At 36.9% G+C, this 23044-nt stretch overlaps 2 protein-coding genes across 8 annotated transcripts in view; one reads left to right on the top strand and one right to left on the bottom strand.

Moving 5' to 3' along the window:
- Window positions 1-9723, bottom strand: part of CAB39L (calcium binding protein 39 like) — a 135092-nt gene extending 125369 nt beyond the window's left edge. For 3 of the 5 annotated variants that reach the window (XM_047865254.1, XM_047865273.1, XM_047865281.1), the window contains exon 1: window positions 9211-9493. The gene's annotated coding sequence lies outside the window, so the exon portion shown is untranslated. Of the gene's footprint in view, window positions 1-9210; window positions 9495-9656 lie in introns of those variants that run through there. The other 2 variants (XM_047865263.1, XM_047865291.1) reach the window with 2 other exon arrangements.
- A 98-nt stretch (window positions 9724-9821) lies between these two features.
- The window catches only part of SETDB2 (SET domain bifurcated histone lysine methyltransferase 2), a 90794-nt gene continuing 77571 nt past the window's right edge, over window positions 9822-23044 (top strand). Inside the window, exons 1-3 of one of the 3 annotated variants that reach the window (XM_047865130.1) lie at window positions 9822-10495; window positions 11666-11761; window positions 17935-18290. In XM_047865130.1, coding sequence (XP_047721086.1) covers window positions 18275-18290 — 16 coding nt within the window. In that variant the 5' untranslated portion in view covers window positions 9822-10495; window positions 11666-11761; window positions 17935-18274. The remainder of the gene's footprint in view (window positions 10496-11665; window positions 11762-17934; window positions 18291-23044) is intronic. The other 2 variants (XM_047865158.1, XM_047865139.1) reach the window with 2 other exon arrangements.

Genomic DNA, 23044 nt, shown 5'->3' with positions numbered 1-23044 from the left:
CATGACCTTAGCTGAAGTCAGACACTTACCAACTGACCCATCCAGGTGCCTTCAGTTCTACTTTTTTAATTTAATTTTTGAATATGTAAACATACATGATTCAAAGGTCAAAACTATATAAGTAACAGAGAAATCTCTCGTCCGCTGTTGGCACCTTTCACATTCCCTCCTTCTACCTATAGATTATATATTGTTTCATGCCTTTGGGGTTTTTTCTACTTCATAATATATTCTGCAGATCATTCAATGTTGGTACATGTAGACTTTCTACACTCTCTTTTATGACTTCTGGAGAAAACAGCAACTTGGAAGGGGAATGGAGATTATTCCACTATTGAATGTACTTTAGTTATCTAGTCCCCTATTAACAGGCATTTTGGTTGTTTCTAATCTTTTGCTAATACAAGTAATGCTGCTGTGAGTAACTTCATACAAATGCCAGTTTATATTTTATGTCACTGTGTCTTTAGAACAGATTCCTAGAAGTTAGGTGCCCAGGTCAAAAAGTAAATGCACGTGTAATTTAGTATACATATACTATATGTATACTATACACACGGGTTGGATACTGCCAAATTCCCTCCCAAGATTTGTGCTTTTGTATCCCTACCAGCAATTCATCAAAGTGCCTGTTTCCCCACAATCCACAGAACATATTATATAACTTTGGATTTTGGTGAGAAAGGCTTGAGTGTAGCTATAATTTTTAGTATAGCTTTTGGGGGGGGGGGGGGGGAGACACACGAGCAGGGGAGGGGCAGAGAGAGAGGGAGAGAGAGAACCTTAAGCAGGATCCAAGCTCGGAGAGGACCCAGACCTGGGGCTTGAGCATGAGATCATGACCTGAGTTGAAATCAAGAGTCAGACGCTTAACCAACTAAGCCACCCAGGCACCCCTTAGTATAGCTTTTATTTATATTTCTCTTAGTATGACTGAAGTTAAATATCTTTTGTGTGTTTGTCAGATGCATTTCTTTTTCTGTGACCTCTCGTATCTTCGGCCCAATTTTCTATTGGGTTGCCAGTCATTTGCTCTGACTTCTAGGTTATTAGAAGAGATTAGCTAGGAGATCAGCTCTTTGTGATGTAAATTCAGTTATTTCTTCCTACCTTGTCACTGGTCTTTTTACGTTGCTTATGATACTTTTCATCATGTAACTTTTTTTTAGTGTATGGAATTTATCATGGTTTTCACTTTTTCTGGGATGGAGTCATAGTTATAAAATCCCCGACTTACAATTTCATAGACTTTAACAATCTGTGCCTGTTCTGCTTTGTATGTTGCTCTTGAGAAATTTGTTCCTAATGTCTTCTGTCTACCTGGAAGCCTAGAGGAATTTTTCACTACTTGAATGTCCAATAGTTGTACTAGGATATGCCTTGGAGTTGACCATTCTAGATCAATTTTTTCAGTACACAATGAGCCTTTTCAATTTGAGTCTTCTGTTCATTCCAGAATGTTTTCATGGATTGAAATTTAAATATTAGTTCTGCTATTGCTCTTCTCTTCCTAAGAACTCTAATTTTTACATATTGTCTGTATCATTTGCTCTTTCTCTTTCTTCATTTAATTTTCCTTCTTCTGGCTATCTTCAAGTCTTTCCTCAATATCTCTTACATTCAGGAACTCTATTCTCCCTTAGGTATCTTGGACTTTAGCTTCATTTTAAAAGATGATTTTTCTTCATTTTATTTCCTCAGTTCAGCAAATTTCACATCAGCAAAGTTCACTTTTCACATCTTCCTCTTTTTGTCCATTTGTTTTGGGATTCTGAATTTGTATTTGAACTTTATCTCTGCAAATGCTTATCCGTGGATATTTAATTCAGGTAGGAGTATTGTGCTATGGTTTTCTTTAGCTCTTATAGTTGAATATTTTGGGAGAGACTTTTCATCAGCTGAAATATTCTGACTCAAAATTTATGTTTTCTACTTATAATAACTTTATATGGATGTTATGTGCCAGTATATTTTCATTTTGAAATGTTCTAATTTTCCTAAACCAGATTAACAATAGCATATAGACAGGAGTGAGGGATTTAGAAAGATTACTAGATTTTCTAGTTCAACAGCACCTTCTGTTGGTTTGATAAAGTACAGTTTTTTAAATCAATGATTCCTTTTTGGGTGAGAGTGGTTGATGTATCTTCTTTTTCATCAAGATCCCTAATTTCTACTATCTTTTCTTACTCTTACCACCAGGTCTCCACGTATATAGTGTCCCTTCCAACTCTCCTCTTATCTCAAAAGCAATACCTTTCTCAGACTGCCTCTTTGGTCCCATGAGCTTTCAAGTCCCTTCCTTTTATCTAACAGGTCTCAAATTTGTTAGTATTTCCTTCCTTAGGGTAGGGCTTTCACTTTCTGGAGTTATTTTATCTGCATTCTACTGATTCTAGATCTTGCTTCCTTTTCCTGTTCTCAGCAGTGTCAACCTCATTTGCCACTTCAGCATGGGTGCCAGAGCTCACTCTGCTGCATTTCAGCATTTACTTCCGTACATACCCATAATTTGAAATTAGTTAGGCAAGGATGGTGGTGGTTTTATTTGCTCTCTTTATAGATCTGTATGGTTTTTAAAGAATGTATGGTGAGATCTGGATTTAGAAAGTTACCATAGTCCTACAGACACCTTTAGTCATGTGTTATTTTTTATTTTAAAAGTTATCTTCCAGTTCTATTGCATGTGATCAAAAGTTTGACTTTTTGGGGCGGGGGGGGGGGGGGACTGAGGTTTTCTTTGTGGTCTAATATAGCAGATTTTTTTAAACTGTCTCCTGTGCACTTGAAAAGATGTATTCTCCATTAGTGGACTCAAACTTTGATATAAATCTAGGAGATTTACCCTACAATATACTTAGTGGTACTAGAAAGGTGTGTGAAAGTCCTCTATTAGCAGATTTCTAATTCTCCTCACATCCCTTATAGTTCATACTTCATAAAAGCTGTTGATGTATTATTTGATAAATAGGCATTTAAAAAAAATCTTAATTGTGAATGTAGCCCTTAACTTGGACAATATCCTTTATTTTAATGCTTTTTGAATTAAATCCTGCCTTGTCTGATACCAAGATGAAAACCCTGTTTTAAAATTTGCATTTATCTGATGTATCTTTGGTCTTCCCTTGATTATTGTTTTTTAAATTCTTCATTTATTAATTCCCTTTATTATTAATAACTTGTATAGCTCTACCTTTTGTATACACAAATCCGAAAACCTTTTTCATTAACTTGAGCCCATATATAACTAATACATCTGATATTTTTGGTGTTATTGGTAACTTTTCATGTTTTATACATTTTGAGTATCTGTACATACAAATACTTAGAGAAAATGTGTGCATTTTAGTTTTTAGCCATTATATGGAATATGTAATGGCGTCTCATTATGATTTTAATTTGCATTTCCCCAAGGACTCTTCTATGCTTTTCTCAAGAAAAGTGAAATGAAACCTAAAATCACTTCTCTGCAGATATTTATAACAGTTGTATTTGTAACCACTAAACACTGGAAATAACCCAGATGTCTCTTAATTGGGGAATGGGTTTTTTAAAACTGCAGTAGTACATCCTTGCAATGTAATACAGAAACAAACCTCTTCCTAGTGCAGGATAACATAAATACACAGGGAAACTGACTATGCTATAAATACATACTGTTATAAGAAAAAAAAAACATAAAAATGAGCCATATAACATTACATTAAGGAAAAGATGACACCCTTGAAAGAACCCAACAAATCAGAAATAAAAAGAACTCAGAAATGAGATGACTTCAACCTAGAAGTGAGATTGCCAGGTCTCATAATAAAGGCATGTTTGATTTTCTAAAAACTGCCAAACTGTCTTCCAAATGACTGGTATTTGCAGTCCCACCAGCAAGATTTGAATCCTGTTGCCTTGCATCCTTGCCAGCACTTGCTATTTTTTTTCCTTCCTTCCTTTTTTTTTTTTTTTTGGCCATTCTATATAGGCTGCATAGTGGTATCTCATTTCATTTCCTCAATTACTATTCTATACTTTTCTCACTTAACACAAAATGGTGACCTTTCTCCAACATCATTAAGTACCCTGTATCATTAAACACCTTTTGAAAATACTTTTAACAAGCTGAAATATAGTCTACCATGATGAATGTGTAATAATTTATAAAACCATTCTTCTACCATTAGTTATTCCTTACCTCCAGTTATTCCCAAATACAGTTACACTGTGTTTGTAAAGCTTTGACCCCATCTCCATTTCCATAGAAGTTTCCTTACAAAGGGTCAGAGTATATATAGTTTTGTCTCAATGCGTTCTGACAAACTGCTTGTTAAATTTTTTTAAAGTTTGTTTATTGAGAGAGAGGGTGAGTAGGGGAGGGGCAGAGAGAGAGGGAGAGAGAGACTCCCAACCAGACTCTGCACTGTCAGCACAGAGCCAGATATGGGGTTCGAACTCAAACTGCAAGATCATGACCTGAGCAGAAACCAAGAGTCAGACACTTAACTGAGCCACCCAGGTGCCCTACAAATTGCTTATGTAAAGATTTATTTCCCTAATTACAAGTTAAATATTTTTCACGTAAGCCATCTGTGCTTGTTATTTTGTGATCATGAGTTCATGTCCTTTGCTCCTTTTGTCAGGGTATTGATGTTCTTATTTGTTGATTTGTAAGAGACCAGTACATCCTCCAAAGGTATAGATTCTACTTTACATGTAAAGCAAGCTAGGCCCACCATGGACCTTCCCATCCAATTTTTTATCCTATTTGAAATATGAAATATACTTCAAATGAGCAAACATGCATCCAATACCAACTGCATGCAAACTTGTTCATGACTCAGGAACAAGTCTTGCTTTCCAAGGAATTATTTTGTTTGTCACAGCGTGTGAGAAACAAGGTAATATAAAACATGCTTAAATGAAGACTTTGAGTACAGGGCAAGAAGAGGTTGTGACTAAATTAAACCTGTCTATATTCCAAAGAGGAAGTTGAGCTAGGCATCCATTACTTTCAAAGGTTAATTGAAGGCAGTGAGAACCGTTTTTACAGAGAAAAGGAAAGTATAAAGTAGTCCCCAAGTCTGCAAGTGATAGTTGAGGATCACAAGCTACACACCTTATTCCTCCCAAATCTAATTGTAGGAACCAAACAGAATCATCAAAAGTTCATGACATTCTCACTGAAATTGTTACTTAAAAATTTGTGACAATATAGCTTTTTAAAAATTAGAGGATAAAATCCTATTCCAACCCCCATGTGCAAATATTCTGTGTTTCCTACCATTATACCTTTCAGCCTTTTAACCTAAGCATGTGGCATAAAAATGGCAGGAAGTGAAGCAGCCATCTTGATCCACAAGATGGAGCTGAAGGATGAAGTGGCAGAGCAACAGGTCAGAAGGATCTTGGAGACTCCCCACAATTTTTTGCAGCAAAGCAACCTAATTAGCTCATCTTTTTAGATATGAAAGAAATTTGTAATTTTTTAAAATAAAATAACTTTATTAAAAAACTTGGGGGCCACAATTATTTTTTAGGTTGTCACAGTACATACATATAGAATGTCACAAACATACATCTTAACTAATACAAATTCCAAGTTGAGAAGTGAAGGCTTTGTCAAAAATACAGTGGCATATAAAATGTTAAGAAAAAGAGGACCTACGGTAGGCAGTGGCAATGAAAGTAGAAAAAAGAGGAAAGTGATTTTGGAGGTTGAAGCTACAGATTGTAGAGTTGGGCAAAGGGGAGAGGGAAGAATTTGAAGTTTTATTTATTTATTTTTTTAATGTTTATGTGGGGGGCGGGGGGGGACAGAGACAGAGGAGACACAGAATCCAAAGCAGGCTCTAGGCTCTGAGCTGTCAGCACAGAGCCCGACGTGGGGCTTGAACCCACAAATTGTGAGATCATGACCTGAGCCAAAGTCGGACACTTAACTGACTGAGCCACCCAGGTGCCCCAAGAATTTGAAGTTTTAAATCTGATCCACTCAGAAGATAACTACACCCTTAATCAAGATAGGAAACATAAAAGATGTTGAGTTGCATACAAGTTGAGTAGATCTAGCTGTCCAAAACTCTATGAGAAATGAGTGCTAAGAGCTTAAAAGAATAGAATTTGACATAGAATTATGGCTTATCTGCACAAAAATTATAGTTTTTTATTTATTTTTATTTTTTTACATTTATTTATTTTTGAGACACAGAGACGGAGCCCAAGTGGGGGAGGGACAGAGAGAGAGGGAGACACAGAATCCGAAGCAGGCTCCAGGCTCTGAGCCATCAGCAAAGAGCCTGACACAGGGCTCGAACTCACAAACCGTGGGATCGTGACCTGAGCTGAAGTTGGGTGCTCAACCGACTGAGCCACCCAGGTGCCCCCACAAAAATTATACTTTAAACAGCAAAAACAAATGAGATTATTACAAAGGGAGAAGTCATAGTAAAGGCAAAATTATAGTTTTTCAATTTCTTTTAAAAAAGGCTAAATATATTATACTTCAAATATTTCCTTTTAAAAAGAAACATTTTCTCTTTAAATGAAATAATCTGAATGTCCCACATGTTTTATCTCACAAGCATTTTTTGTAGTTAACGGTCATCCTCATGACTCAGGCATTCAATCATTTCATTGATTAACAGAACACCACAAACTTCAATGGTGATTTTGATCTTCATACGGTTTTAAATCATTTTTTATTTTTAGTCACATTTATCCCCATAATGAACCATTTTGTTAAAGACTAGAAAAGTGATGGCAAAATGCACCAATTAATGAGGAATATAGAAATATTTCTGAAAATTAATCTCAAAATGTTCCCCCAAAGTAACATTTGTATGATCAAAATTACTGCAAAGCATAAAAAGGTATTTCAAGTAGTACTTCAAAAATAATTTTAAACAGAAATGACTTACATGCAAATTTGGTTTTTAAGTTAATGAGGTGGAAAAATCTATCATATTTTAAGTGTTATTTTTATTTAAAAGTGCTTACACCCCAAAAACTTCACTAATAAAATCATTTAGATTTCTAAAATATCAAATGCAGTAACTCCAAACAGGTTGAGAGCAGTTTTTATTGATTTTTTATGAAGATAAGTAGATTTACTCTATATTCTGCCACAAAATACCATATTCATTTCAAAGGTGTTACTACATTTTTTCTAATTAAACAGCATGCATCAATTGATAATGGGGAAAAAATCTACACTTGTATATATATATATATATATATATATATATATATATAATGAGATTGCAATGAAAATCCTTTTTTAAAAAAATTTTTAATGTTTTTTTAAATTTTTTTTTTTTTTCAACGTTTATTTATTTTTGGGACAGAGAGAGACAGAGCATGAACGGGGGAGGGGCAGAGAGAGAAGGAGACACAGAATCGGAAACAGGCTCCAGGCTCTGAGCCATCAGCCCAGAGCCTGACGCGGGGCTCGAACTCACGGACTGCGAGATCGTGACCTGGCTGAAGTCGGACGCTTAACCGACTGCGCCACCCAGGCGCCCCAAAAATTTTTAATGTTTATTTATTATTGAGAGAGAGACAGAGCATGCCCATGGGAGAGGCAGAAAGAGGGGGAGACACAGAATCCGAAGCAAGCTCCAGGCTCTGAGCTGTCAGCACAGAGCCCAACGTAGGGCTGGAACTCACAAACTGCAAGATATGACCTGAGCCGAAGGCAGACGACTGAGCCACCCAGGCGCCCCGAAAAATAATCCTTAACATACCAATGGAAGTTAAATCACTTGTACTTAAAATCACTTAGCATTGTTCATGCAAAAGTACTATTTAAAAAAATCTGTAAGGATCTTCAAATTATACATTATGAAATTTAGAGAACTGTATTCTTCAAAGAAAAATCTCATACTTATCTAGTTCATTATTTAAAAATTACAGAACATATCAAGCAATAAAGTAAACTTACAGGTGCAGTATTTTGACTTTAAGCAGTGGTAAAAAGAAACTAGAAATTCTTAAGCAGAAGAGATCTAAAGCACTGGTAAGTTTGGTATTCATTTACTGAAACTGCTTTCAAAAAAAATGGCAAATAGAGCATTATTACTTAAGGGCTCATCTTCATTTCTAAATTTCTCTGTATTAAGATTTCATAAAAAGACCTCACAAAAAAGGATTATGAACCTCTCCATAACATTATTTGTATGCATAAACTGGAAGCAACAAATAAATTTAGTTCAGAGAACTGACAATCAAGTATTCTAGAAAGCAGGTTAAAAAATTATTTTTCAGTTAGGCTAAAAAGAAATGTATGTCCACACCTTCCAATTACTGCATTATTTTATTTATTCATTCAACAATTATACTTCTGAACATATACCAGATGCTATTACATGAGAATGCTATACAAAAATTTCGGCAAACCAGTACTGAGCTGCCATTACGTGCTCTTTATGTTTTTTAGCCACTGATCTTTCTTAGCTACTTTATGATAGCTGGTATTAACAAGTACCTTAGCCATCAACTCAACACTAAATTATTGAACTCTTGAAACTTAGGCTTCTTAAGATTTAAAAAGCAAGTCTTAAAAAGAAAATTAGTTTTTAATCATTCCATTGTTTTACTGCTGTTGACTAGGTTGAGTCATCAGTTAACCTTGGGTAACTGGAAAACTAAACCCAAGGCAGTAAGGCAAGTATCTCTGCTTTGGTCTAATGCATGTCAAAACTTCTCATCAAAAATATTAGCCTTTTATCGGCTAGGTTTTCAGATATGATAAATTTTCCTCCAAAATGAAAGCTAATGCGTGCTTTCTACTTCGATTAAAAAAAAAACAAACAAAAAAAGATCAGGAAAAGGAGGTAATTCTTTTCTTCCTCCCACCCCATAAAGAGCTCAGAAGGTGCTTTTCCTTACAAACGCCTCCTTGTCCCTGACAAAGCAACCAAGCAAGTCAAGGCAGACCAAGAAATTCCTAAAGCTTCAACAGATCGTAACCAGCGAAACAAAGATTTGCCAAAGTTCTTCCTTCACTTCCCCTGTTTCTGCAAAGACCACCACTTTCTAGATTTAAAAAAAGACCACTGCAGGAATGCTGGCTGCATACCAATATATAAAACTGCCCAAACGCAGAACTAGACGCCTACTATTACCAAAGGATGGCCTTAGTCAGAGGGTAACTAATGACAAGAACCAACACTTTAGCAGTCACTCCCTCGCAAACGACAGACAATAAAGATGTCTCTTGCTAACCTGAGGATAGTGGTGAGGCATCTCCCTCTTTCCCCTTCTATTAATAACCAGCCTTCTTCCTTTCTGAATCAATCCATCAGACAACCTCCTTAGGAGAGTTGATGGTCAGTCTTCCGAGACAAAGATTATGGGTGTAGCTCTCTGGCACCCAAGGAATCAGTGTTAAGGCAGCAGAGCCCTCACAATGACGAAGAAACCAAAGCTTGGGATCTCCCCCGCCCCACCAGAACCACCATTCATCACTCTCTCTAGCCAGGGCTGAGACTCAGCCCAAGAAAACCTCTCCATTTCAAGTAAGTGAGGAAGGCACCAGGTGTATTCCCTCCGACCCCTCTTCGCCTCCATTGCTCCCTCAGGACCCCTCCACACCTGGAGCCGCTAAGTAAGTTTCCAACCTCCAAGAAGCCCAGTCCTAGCCACACACAAGATGGCAGCGGAACACCTACCGGAGGAAACAGCTGCGCCACCACTCCAACGATGCTGGCCTCTCGACTGCAGATATCCCCATTGGCCCAGCCAGAGAGCGCGAGACAAGCCGAGAGCGCTGACAGCCAATCGGGAGGCGGCGCGATTCGGCGCCGCCGCGCTGCCGGCGATAAGCGCGCGGATCCTTAGAGGTGTGGACCCAGTAGGGTGTCCAACCAATGGGCTCCTAGCCGAGTAGGGGGAGCTTTCGGTGAACGACTCCTCCCTTTTAGGATTAGCGTTAGGAAGGCCTGGACGAAAGAGATTGGGCGGTCCTCCTTCCTCGCCTGAGGCGAGGCGGGACAGTTGTTGCAGAGGTGAGGTCTAGTAAATGGTGAAGTACTTCCTGGCCTGGGAGCATCTGGGGTCGTGGGATTTGGTGGCGTGGAGTCGGAGAAGAGCCCGACCCGCGGGGAAACCCAGCCTCGCCAACGGAGCGGGCCCAGCGCAGCCTTCAGGTCTGGCGGGCGGAATAAAGCAGTGGAGCCAGTGGAGCCGAGGCACGGCCTTGGGTGGCCCCCTGACAGCTCCTTTGGCCTGAGACCTGGGAACGCGGCGGAACCCTCGGCCGAGTGGACCCCAGCCCTTGCAACCTCCTTTTTTCTTTTACCCACCTGCGGTCCCAGGCTGTAGAAGGGACCGCGGGCATTTTGAGTTCTCAACCCCCATTTCAGTTTCTGTCTCCGAGTGCACACCTTAATGTGAGGTGACTCCTAAGCAGCTGGGAACCAGAGGCTGTAAAAGGGACTGCAGAAAAATGGACTGCAGTATAAAATCCAGAAGCAGAATATGAAGGTTTAACCACTGACCCATTTCACAGGTAAGACTTACACGAGCCCTAAATAAGTAGAAATCATTTGTCCAAGATCACGTAATTGAGATCAGATCCTAAAGGCACCTGACTCTCATCAACCACAACCCAATAAGTAATTACCCATTAAGTAAAATAAGGAACAGTGGCTAATGAACTGTGCTCCTCATTATGTGGAAACCTGCAGTGAGTTCTGTATGAGGCAAAGAGGTAACTTCCAAAAGGTAGAGTGGAATAATCAAAAAAAACCAAAAAACCAGGCTCTGAAATCATCCTGCCTGGTTCCTTATTTTTTGTCGCTGTCACCGTATGACACACTTTAGCATCCTCTTCAAAAACGTGCATGCTGGTTTTCTCTCCTGATTGTTACGCAGATTATTAAGTCAAGTATGTAGAAGTGTGCCTGACACATGGTTTATACTCAATAAACTTTATTACTGTCATCATAATTAAGAAATGAGAAATAGAGAAGAAATGGTCACAGTTTCATAAACAGCCTGTTTTTCAAAACCAAGGCAACCATAAGTTGAAGCGAAATAGAGTGATTTAACTTTTCTTCTTTATGTTTTATATTTTGCAAATTTTCTTCACTAAACATGCTTTACTGTTCAGTAATTTTTAGAATTTCACAGGGTATGAACAACAGCGGTGAGAGCTTTTCTTTAAAAAACTATTAGTCTGCTTGTGTACTGTAGGTTGGAAATAGGAGTTGGTAGAACCTTTTTAGAGAGCAGTTTGGCAGTGTGCTCCAAAAGCCTGTAAAACGGACTTTTATACTTAAGTTTTACATTAAGTACACTATTAACATTCTCCTTTTGCAAAATTAGAACCTTACAGATAGCACAATCCCTGAGTTTCCCTTCACTACCCCATACTAAACACTTTGGTGCAGAACCTTCAAGTCTTTTTTTTTTTTTACTTAATATTCTCTATACATTCATGTATGCATTTGTAGTTTTTCAAAAATGGTGATAGTGGCATACTCTATCATTTTGTAGCTTTATTCATTTGACAGTGTTTTTGAAGTCTATACACGTTATTTATAGCTTATAATTTATGCCTCATTTTTTATGCATGCTGGGTAGTGTTTTAGTGTATGGCTGAATTGTTCTGTTAATGTAAAATATTTATTTTTGTCTCTTACTGGTTTTTTATATTAAGTCATATCTTGTTTGATAGGTACTATATAGCACATTTTATTTGCCATTCTCTTTTTGATGGACATTGGTTGTTCCCAGTTTTTCACCTTATAGACAATGCTGCAGGGAAATCCTGGTATGTATTATCTTGTGTACATGTGCTATTTCTCAAGGATATATACCTAAAAGTGGGATTGCTTGGTTTTAAGTTATGAACATTTTTAATTTTAATTGGTCTTGACAAATTTGTCTTCAAAATACCTCTACTAATTTACACATCCCAAAAAAGGTTTTGAAAGTTCAATTTTCCTACAGTCTAGACCAACACGATGGGGTGCCTGGGTGGCTCAGTCAGTTGAGTGTCTGACTTCTGCTAAGGTCATAATCTCAGGGTTCGTGGGTTCGAGGCCCTCATCAGGCTCTGTGCTGATGACAGCTCAGAACCTGGAGCCTGCTTCTGATTCTCTTCTTTCTCTCTGCCCCTTCCCTGGTCATACTTTGTCCATCTCTTTTTCTCACTCTCTCTCAAAAATAAACATTAAAAAAAAATTTTTTTAGAACAACACGAGATACTGTCTTCTTTTTGTCCATGTGATGGGTGAAATTAATAGTCATTTTTTAAAAAAATTTTTCATTCTCTGATTACTAAGTAAGGTTGCAGTATCTACTCATGTTTATTAACCTATAATTTATGTAAATTTCTATAATTTATTTTAAAAATTACCCATTTTTCTGTTGAGTCATCTTTTTCTTAATGGTTTAAAGAGTTCTTTATGTGTCCTAGATACCATGTATCCTATACAATTTTTAAAAATTTCTTCGGTGTCAGAGCACCTGAGTGGCTCAGTCGGCTAAGCTTCCGACTTTGCCTCAGGTCATGATCTCACGGTTCATGAGCTCGAGCCCTGCATCAGGCTCTGTGCTGACCAGCTCAGGGCCTGGAGCCTGCTTTGGATTCTGTCTCCCTCTCTCTCTGCCACTTGCCTTCTCTCTCTCTCTCTCTCTCTCTCTCTCTCTCTCTCTCTCTCAAAAATAAATAACATTAAAAAAATAAATAAAATTTTCTTCAATGTCTCTGGCTATGTACCCTTTTTGTTACTATTGTTAAAATAGATTACAAGTCTTTTCTCTCAGCTCTTTCCTTTTAACTTTATTTTGTTTTTGTTTATTCTACAGGTAGATCTTGTTTTCCTTTAAAATCTTTAGGTGTTTTATTATCTTATGCATTTGTCACAGACATCAGTACAATAGTGAATAAGAGCAGTGGTGGCAAGTGTCCTCATCCTTATGCCTAACTTTAATAAAAATGCTTCTAAGGTTTCATCAATCATTAAGTATGATGTTCCTTGCTAGGTTTTAGTAGAGAGTATTTATCGGCCTAAAGAAGTTCTCTTTTATTGGTAGTTTGCTAAGAGTCCCCCATCTCCCAGCCTCCAGAACAGTTGCTGACTTTCATTGAATTGTTTTGTTTTCTGCATCTCAGATGTTGTTTTTTCCATTCATATGATAATGTAGGAATTTACATTGATAAACTTTCCATTGTTAAACTTTTTAGGTATTCCTAGGATAAATTTTATTTTGGTAATATACTTTACTGGGTATATTTTTACTTAACTATATTTGCTTCTATACCCCTAAGTGCTTTTGACCTTGAATTTCTTACATGCCAAGGTTATACTAATGTTAAAAAAAAAAAAAAAGAAAAAAAAAGGTTAAATGGCTTCCCATATATTTCCTGCCCGGGAACAGTTCGTATATGATAGAAATTATTCATCCCTTGAAAGTTTTGTAGAATATATCTATAAAACTTAACAGACCTAGTATAATGGGGATGAGGTAGAGATACGTGGTGTGTAGCTGTGGTAAGATCTTTCACTGTTGTTTTAGCTTTTTTATACTTTTGCCTCTAACTGGGATTTCTGCTTCTTGAGCCTATTTGGTATTAAGTCAGTAATTTCAGTTAGATACACATGTGAATTGTTCTGTCAGTGTAAAATATTTCTCTTTGTCTCTTCTATTGGTTTTCATATTAAATTCTATTTTGTTTGATACGAGTATTTATTTTTTTTTTTTTTAATTTTTTTTTTCAACATTTATTTATTTTTGGGACAGAGAGAGACAGAGCATGAACGGGGGAGGGGCAGAGAGAGAGGGAGACACAGAATCGGAAACAGGCTCCAGGCTCTGAGCCATCAGCCCAGAGCCTGACTCGGGGCTCGAACTCCCGGACCGAGAGATCGTGACCTGGCTGAAGTCGGACGCTTAACCGACTGCGCCACCCAGGCGCCCCTTGATACGAGTATTTCTTAAATTTGCTGGTGTATCTTTTTTTCACATAGTGTTATTTAAAGCTTTTGATGACATTTTGTGTAATTTAAGTGGGTCTCTTATTTTAAAATATAACTAGGCTTTGCTTACAATCCAGTTTGAAAGTCCTTTAGTAAGTAAGATTAACACAGTCACCTTTTTTGTGATTAACAATTTGGCCTTTTTCTTGTCCTCTTATTTACCGTACTTCTCTTTGCATCTTTTATATCTTATTTTTCCATTTCTATTTTTTTTTTAATTTTTTTTTCAACGTTTATTTATTTTTGGGACAGAGAGAGAGCATGAACGGGGGGGGGGGGGGGGGAGGGGGGGGGCAGAGAGAGAGGGAGACACAGAATCGGAAACAGGCTCCAGGCTCTGAGCCATCAGCCCAGAGCCTGACGCGGGGCTCGAACTCACGGACCGCGAGATCGTGACCTGGCTGAAGTCGGACGCTTAACCGACTGCGCCACCCAGGCGCCCCTTCCATTTCTATTTTAAAAAAATTTGTTTAATATTTATTTTTGAGAGAGCGCACGTGAGTGGGGGAGGAGGAGAGAGAGGGAGACACAGAATCTGAAGCAGGCTCCAGGCTCTGAGCTATTTGCACAGAGCCAGATGCAGGACTTGAACCAACAAACTGGGAGATCATGACCTGAGCTGAAGTCAGACGCTTAACCGACTGAGCCACCCAGGTGCCCCTCCATTTCTTTTTTTTTTTTTTTTTAATGTTTGTCTATTTTTGAGAGAGAGAGGGAGAGCCAGGAAGGGGCAGAGAGAGAAGGAGACACAGAATCTGAAGCAGGCTCCAGGCTTCAGCTCCAGGCTGACAGCTCAGAGCCCAACATGGGGCTCAAACCCATGAGTCATGAGATCATGAGCTGAAGTTCGACGCTCAACCAGCTGAGCCACCCAGGCGCCCCTCCCATTTCCATTTTCTAATTGAGGTTGGCACCAAGTTTTCTATGTTCTACATGTTTTTTAAAATATATTATTACCTCTAGGGGTGCCTGGGTGGCTCAGTCAGTTGAGCGCCCAATTTAGACTCAGGTCATGATCTTGCAGTTTGTGAGTTCAAGCCCCGCATTGGGCTCTGTGCTGCCAGCTCAGAGCCTGAAGCCTGCTTCAAATTCTGTGTCTCCCTCTCTGTCTGCCCCTGCCCTGCTTACACACACACACACACACACACACACACACACACACACAGGCACGCGCACACTCTCAAAAGTAAATAAACATTAAAAAAAATTTTTTAATTTAAATTCTTTGACCCATCTTGAATTTATTTTAAAAAATAATTAAAAATATATATTACCTTTATATTTTCAGCATACTTCTTAAATTTATATTTTCCTAACAAGATCCAAATTTAATTAGTATTAATATTCTCCCTATGAAGAAGAACTTGACATGCTTCTACTTTACTTTCTCTACTTTTGCAGTGATCCCCTCCCACCCCCCTTCTATAAAAGAATACAACTTCCTATGGCTATTTCTATCATTTTTTTTTCACTTATTATTAAAACCCATTTTTAATCTGTCTTTAGCATTAATGTGTTTTAGTCATTTGCTCATTATTGCTTCTTATACCTCAGTCTAGGTTAGTTTTTTTAATCAACTATGGTACTTCTTTATTTCTTTCAGAGAGTCTCTATTTGGCTTTTTGAATGTCTATAAAAGTCTCTTTTTTTAACCTTCTCTGTTGAAGTATAGCTTGGGTGAAATGGCATTCTGGGCTCAGACTTATTTTGCCTTAACTTACTGCCTCTGACATTTCTGGTAAGAAGTCTGATTACCAGTATGATATGTGTTTCTTTTAGATAATCTAGATTTTCTGGAAGCTTCTAAGACTTTACCTTTATTCTTGATATTTTAGTTTATCCACAGTTTGTCTAGTAGTGTGTATTTTATCCTGCTTGGTACCCAGTGGACCCTTAGTGAGCTTGTATGTTTTCCAGTTTTGAGAAATTCTTGGTCATTATTGCCTCTTCTTCATTCTCTCTGTTTTATTCCTCTTATTTCCTCTGTGTTCTCAATTACTCAACTCAGTCTTCCAGCTTACTACTGGCTCTTCATCTGAGTTTATGCTGTTATTCAATTATCTATTGAGTTTATTCAACAACTATTTTTATATCCAAGATACCTAATTGGTTATTTTTCAAAATTGTGTTATTTCATGGATGAGATTTCCTTCTTTAGCTCTTTGAGGACGTTAAATGCAATAACATTTAAATTTTTTAACATTTTTTAAAAAGTTGTTTTGTGTTTATTTTTGAGAGAGAAAGAGTGTGAGCAGGGGAAGGGCAGTGAGAGAGGGAGACACAGAATCCGAAGCAGGCTCCAGGCTCTAGGCTCTGAGCTGTCAGCACAGAGCCAGATGCAGGGCTCTAACTCAAGAACTACGAGATCATGACCTGAGCTGAAGTCAGACGCTCAACTGACTGACTGAGCCTCCCAGGTGCCCCTTTAATGTTTATTTTTGAGAGAGAGAGACAGGCAGACAGACAGACAGACAGACAGACCAAGACAGAATCTGAAGCAGGCTCCAAGCTCTTAGCTGTTTGCACAGAACCCGAAGTGGGGCTCAAACTCCCAAGCCATGAGATCATGATGCTTAACAAACTGAGTCACCCAGGTGACTTAATAACATTTGTTTTAAAATTATTTTCAGGATGCTCTGTTTTCCTCTTGATGATAAGCCCATCTTTTGGTGGGCTTGTTAAGTCTCTTTTTGATGGTGTAGCTTTCCTTGGGTATTTGATGACTCTGGGTTGTACATTCATCTTCTCTGAGAGGATTTGCTGTGTTATGATGGTGGTTGGCATTATCTCTTCAGCTTCCCATCTGTTTCTTTTCCCTAGGGAGGTCTCACAGACTTGGTCCATAGAAAATTCCCTTTTTGTCTTTAGCATGACTATATTTTTTAATTTTAAAAAATCTGACATTTGGGCTTGGTGTGGGAGTGGGAGCAGAATTTATCATATATTGATTAATATCTTGAGACTGAGAATTATTGATCGCTTTTTGACCTATTAGTTCCATCTCTAAGTGTATTCTTGAGGAAATAATCAGAGATATGCATAAAGTATATTCCAGCATTTATCATATTGAAAAAATGGAAATAATCTAAATCCACAATATAGAGGTTTATTTACAGTACTAATTAATAATTTATTAAAATTTAATGACTAAAAGTTTTGAGTGTACTATAATATGTGGTTTATTGACCAGAGTACATTATACAGCCACTTAAAAGTCATATTATAGAAAAATATTAACGAGGGGGAAAAGTGCAAGATATGTTACCACTAGAAGATTAAGAAATTGTATACACTAAAATCTAAAATTTATTTTTAAAGTATATATACTGAAAGAATAATAATAATTGCTAGTGTTTATTGAGTCCTTTGTATGTGCCAGGCACCATTCTAAGTAACTCTTATCCTCACAACATGCCTTTGAGGTAGTTAGTGCTATTATCCCCATTTTAAAAGTTTTTATAAAGTATTTATTAAAAATTTAAAAAGTTAAAAAAGTAAATGGGGCACCTGAGTGGCTCAGTTGGTTAAGTGTCCGACTTTGGCTCCAGTCACAATCTCGTGGTTTATGAGTTCAAGCCCTGTGTCGGGCTCTGTGCTGACAGCTCAGAGCCTGGAGCCTGCTTCTGATTCTGTGTCTCCTCCTGTCTCTGCCCCTCCCATGCTTATGCTCTCTCTGTCTCTCAATAATAAATAAACATAAAAAAAAAATTAAAAAACAATTAAGTAAAAAAATGGGGATAGTTTATGTTAATTGACAGTATTTTAAATATGGGTGATACTTAATTTCTCTGTAATTTCATAATTTTGATATTTTACACATTTTTCCAGTTAATATGTATTCTTGTTTCTATAATAGTTTATGCTATTTTAAAAGATAGAGGCATTGTTATAACAGTCTTTTTTTCTTATATATATTTTATTCCTTACAAATATATACCAATCTTTGTTGTTTTCTTTACAGAATGTTTCATGCATCCATGGACCAAAAGATGGAGTTGGTTTTTGTTTTTAAAAAGATATTGTCAATGATCTGATATGACTATAAATACTTGCTTGATGAAATTGCATGGACTTGTCATCAGGTTGGACTAGCAGTCATTTTTCTTCAACCACAGTTACATTTGAAAATTCAAGTATCCAAGAACATTGGGCTTAGAATGCCATAATGATGTGTTTTCTCTGAGAACTACAAATTTCATAGATACCACAGTTGGATTCCAGTTATATTCTCCTATCAAAGTGATTTCAGTCCATTGATAAAGTTAATTTTGAAGACTTTTGTTTATAAACAACACCAAAAGATGGGAGAAAAAAATGGTAGGTTTGGAAAACCATTGTTAAACGTTACGTTTAAAAGTATGTAGACTACTTAATTTAGCCAAATTGTGGAATTTTCAAGGCTTTTCACTGCAAGTGACGGTTCTACATTTGAAGGAATTTAGGACTTATTCTCATGTAGCCAAAATTTTGATAGTCGATAATTAATTGTGTATCTGTAAAGCTAAGTCAGTTCTTTAATGTACTTTTGTAAAATTATTCTTTACTTTTTAGAACACTTTTAGATTTACTTTTTAAAGAAAAATTGAGAGGATAGTACAGAAAGTTCCCATATCTTCTACATCCACTTTTACTGATGATTAACATCTTATTTTTGTCTGGTACATTTGTTACAATTAATGAACCATTATTATTAACTGAGGTCCATAGTTTATTCATATTTCCTTAGTTCTTACCTGATGTCTTTTTCTGTTCCAGTATCCCACATTGTATTTACTTGTCAGATCTCCATAGGGTCCTCTTGGATATAACAGTTGCTCAGACTTGTTTTTTATTTTGTAGTATTTTGTATCTAAGTATTTTGTAGGATACCCCTCTATTGTAATTATTGTTTTATTTATTTTTCTCATGATTAGACTGGGGTTACGAGTTTTGGGAAGAAGACCATAGTGGTAAAGTGCCATTTTTACCACATTATGCCAAGAGTACATGATATCAACATGCTTTCTCTCTCATTGATACTGAGCTTGATCACCTGGCTGACATAGTGTTATGTCAGACATAGTGTTATGTTTCTCCACTGTAAATTACTTTTTTCTCTCCCTTTCCTTCCCTGCTGTACTTTTGATAGGAAATCCCCATATATAGTTCATATTCAAGGAATGGGGATTATGCTCCCCATCTTTGAGAATGGAATATCTACATTAATTATTTGGAATTCTTCTCCAAGGGAGATTTAGCTCCTTTCTCCCATTTATGTATTTATTCAGTCATTTATTTATATCAGTATAGAGTCACAGGTACTTCTGCATTCAGTCTATTGTGATATGTTGCTTTGGTTAAAATGTATAAAGAAAATGAAGCTTCATGCAGACAAAAAGTTGAAAAAAGGAAGAGTATTAATAGCCTTTCGGCTAATTGTGGACTTTTTTTTGGATACAACTATAAAACTCAACAAGTAGTTACTCCTTCCAGGTCAGTTGTAGTGTGAAATTTGAACACATATCTGTGAGTTTTTTAACACTCTGTTACAGAAAATCTATTGCACATTGAATAGGTGTTTTATGATTTTATAATATGCATTGGCCACTTGGAAAATATTGGTTCAATGAATCATGCAGATTTTCCAGATATTGACACATTTCATCATACAATATTAAAAAATCACATTTGTTAATATTGCTACCCATTTCCTCGAAAAGTGATTAATTATTGAGAAGCTATCAGGCTTACCAGGGCACATGTAAAGTTTACAAATTTCCAATTTTAACTTGGTAGTGTGAATTTTATCATTAGCAACAAATGCTGTCAATATTGAACTTCAGGTGGTAGGCTCACTTTTTTTTTTTTTTCAAGAAAATGTGTGTTAAACACCCAAGTCTAAAAATACTATAATTTTTATTAGTACTTTTAAGTAAAAATAGTTTTCCATGAAAAAAATTAGTTGGTTTGGCCTGTAATTCAAACAGTCTCACTAGTGCTTTTGCTTGAGACAGCCATTGTACTGTGGTAACCATTTATATTGCTTTATTAAGGATATTCTTAAGTGAAATTGATGGTGAAAAGTATACTGGTACTATACTAGAAAATTTACTGGTAGCTTGGTGCCATCCCCTTGATTCATGCTAAGACATACTGACTTTTACTCACCAATGCTTTTGTACCATCAGTTAAAGTCATTCTAGGAAAAAAAAAGAGAGCAAATAATGTCTTTTTTTTTATTCATTAAATTTTTAACATTTATTCATTTTTGATAGAGACAGACTGGGAGCAGGGGAGGGGCAGAGAGAGAGGGAGACACAGAATGCAAAGTAGGCTCTGGGCTTTGAGCTATCAACACAGAGTCTAACATGGGGCTTGAACCCACAGACCATGAGATCATGACCTGAGCTGAAGGCAGATGCTCAATTGGCTGGGCCACGCAGGCGCCCCAACTCCTTAAATCCTTTAAAACTCCATTGAAAAGCATTGTAGAATATATAAGTAAATATTCTATATCAATAAATAGATATAATAAGATTAACTGTAAGATTCAATGGAATAATGCCAACGTTATAAAAATTCACATACATATTCAACACAACTTGAAAATAAAGCTCCATGGGTGCTCGGGTGGCTCAGTCAGTTAAGTGTCATCTCTTGGTTTCGGCTCAGGTCATGATCTCAGGGTTCATGAGGTACAGCCCTGCTTCAAGCTCATGCCGATGGCACGAAACATGCTTGGGATTCTCTCTCTCCCTCTCTCTCTCTCTGCCCTTCACATGCTTGCACCCTTCTTTCTCTCAAAACAAACTTAAAAAAAAAAAAAAGGAAAGAAAAGAAAAGAAAAGAAAATGCCAGTATGGGGAACTCTAAACTGACTCTAAAATTTAAGCCATGAAGTGTCTGAAAAAGAATGGGTAAGTGTATGCACTTCATCTACAAGATACTTAAAAATCTCTAAATTAAAAAGTGTACTTGCAGAGGTGCCTGGGTAGCTCAGTCGGTTAAGCGGCCGACCAAGAGCAAATAATGTCTTAGTATTACTATTAAAATAATTTGACCTAGCATATTCTCTGAAAGGATTTGGGGACCCCAAGGGCTCATAGATCACACTTTGCTAATCACAGACTCAAAGGCATCATAGAGATCCTCTAGACCAATGCCCTGAAGCACCTCCAGGGATGTGTGTGTGTGTGTGTGTGTGTGTGTGTGTGTGTGTGTGTGTGTGTGTGTGTGTGTGTAGGGATGGATATATATATGTATATGTGCGTGTGTGTGTATATGTATGCGTGTATATATATATATATATCCTATTATCAGTGTACTTCGTTAATACTCCAAAAACAGGTGTCTAGCAAATAACTCATCTAGCTGTGATTCTTGAGTATTGCCTTTTTACATAGACAGTGTATGTCAAGGGAGATTGAGAGACACAATATAATATAACTATATAATTTGTCTTTCTTCTTTCCAAAGCAACTATACTTCCCACTTAGTGAGTATGTCCCTGCAATAGTCATATCTAGCTAAGGGAGCAAGTTAGGACAAACAGTAGAATAATGAGATGGTATTCTTCATTTCTACAGGCAAGTAGCAATATTAGTATACTGATTTGATTTTCAGTTCAAGGATTTATTCCTTGTAAGTGTTTTCTAGTGCAATATACTGAAATATTTACAGTATTAGATTATAATCTCAAACATACATACAGTACAAAGAAGAGCAAGAAACCAAAATTATTTACATTGTGGTAAACATCTAGATGGCATACAGTTGAAATGAAATGACTCAATTTTTTCTCCATGTGATATTCATTTAGCCTCTTCAAAAAAGTTATTAACTGGATCTGTTAATCTCATTTTTCAGATAAATCAGTTACCTTTTTTTTTCTTAATATTACTGTGGTTAAAAATTCCCATACTGAGAAGACAAAAATGATCAAGAGGGAAGACATGAGGAATAAGAACCATTTAATGAGAATTAAAACTAGCCATATGAAATAATGATACCATAAAGAACAATATCAAAAACCCAGAATAAATAAATATGAATTTCTAAATTACTTTCATTTATTATACAAGCAGACAGTTTCAGTATTTTCTGATTGGCTTTATTTTCTTAAATTCTATTTCCAGTGTCCATTAATCCATTCTAAAACTAATAATTTACCCTGTTCACTTTTCAGATAATTTAAGTATTTCCTATCAGAATAACTTGGTATCATGAATTGACATTTTGAACACAGTTTTAAATGATAGTCACAGGAAAACAAATTCAGATGAATCCTAATTGTGGTCTTTTCAACATCACTAAGCAGTGATGCTGCTGGCTTTCTCAGGCCAGGTGAGAGTTGTAGATGATTCCAGAAGATTATAATGCTACTAGAAGCTATTTCTAAGTATCTTTCAAAATCCTTTCCGTCTAGATGTCCACCTCAGATAAAGATAAATCCCTAGTGTGGAGTATTAACTCATTCATGAAAAGAAACATAGTAACAACCAATTAAGTGCTTTCATGAATAGTTTTGTCTAAAAGCTGTGATTTTTGTTGGTGATCTCTCAGTAAAAAAATGATTTTAAGGATTCTGGGAAGGTCCTTCACAAGATACTTTTTCCTCTCAGCTAAATGATATCTAAAGTTCCACAAGTAGAGATTAATTTCTTGTGCTTAAGACTATGTCCCCTGTTAAATTACAGTAATTTCTAGATAAAGGCCACATGCTTATCTGCACATCAACTCTGTGAGCTAGATGCTATCACTGTTCCCATTTTATAGATGTGGTCACACAGCTTAATGACTGCTAGTGCTGGGATTCAAACACAAATGCATCTGAACTCCAAAGCCCAGATTATTAATCACCACTTTTGTTCTTCCACTGACTCCTGATATGCTATTCTCCTGGGTTTTCCTTCCACCTGTTTGCTCCTTCTTGATCTCCCTGATTCTTTTTTCTTATACTTATGTCTTATATATAGAAAATCCTCTTCTCGGGGCGCCTGGGTGGCTCAGTCAGTTAAGCGTCTGACTTCAGCTCAGGTCATGATCTCACGGTTTGTGGGTTTGAGCCCCATGTCAGGCTCTGTGCTGACAAC

Source organism: Prionailurus viverrinus, chromosome A1 (genome assembly GCF_022837055.1).
Source record: "Prionailurus viverrinus isolate Anna chromosome A1, UM_Priviv_1.0, whole genome shotgun sequence".
Classification (NCBI taxonomy): Eukaryota; Metazoa; Chordata; class Mammalia; order Carnivora; family Felidae; genus Prionailurus; species Prionailurus viverrinus.
This window is presented reverse-complemented; position numbering and strand designations above follow the sequence as displayed.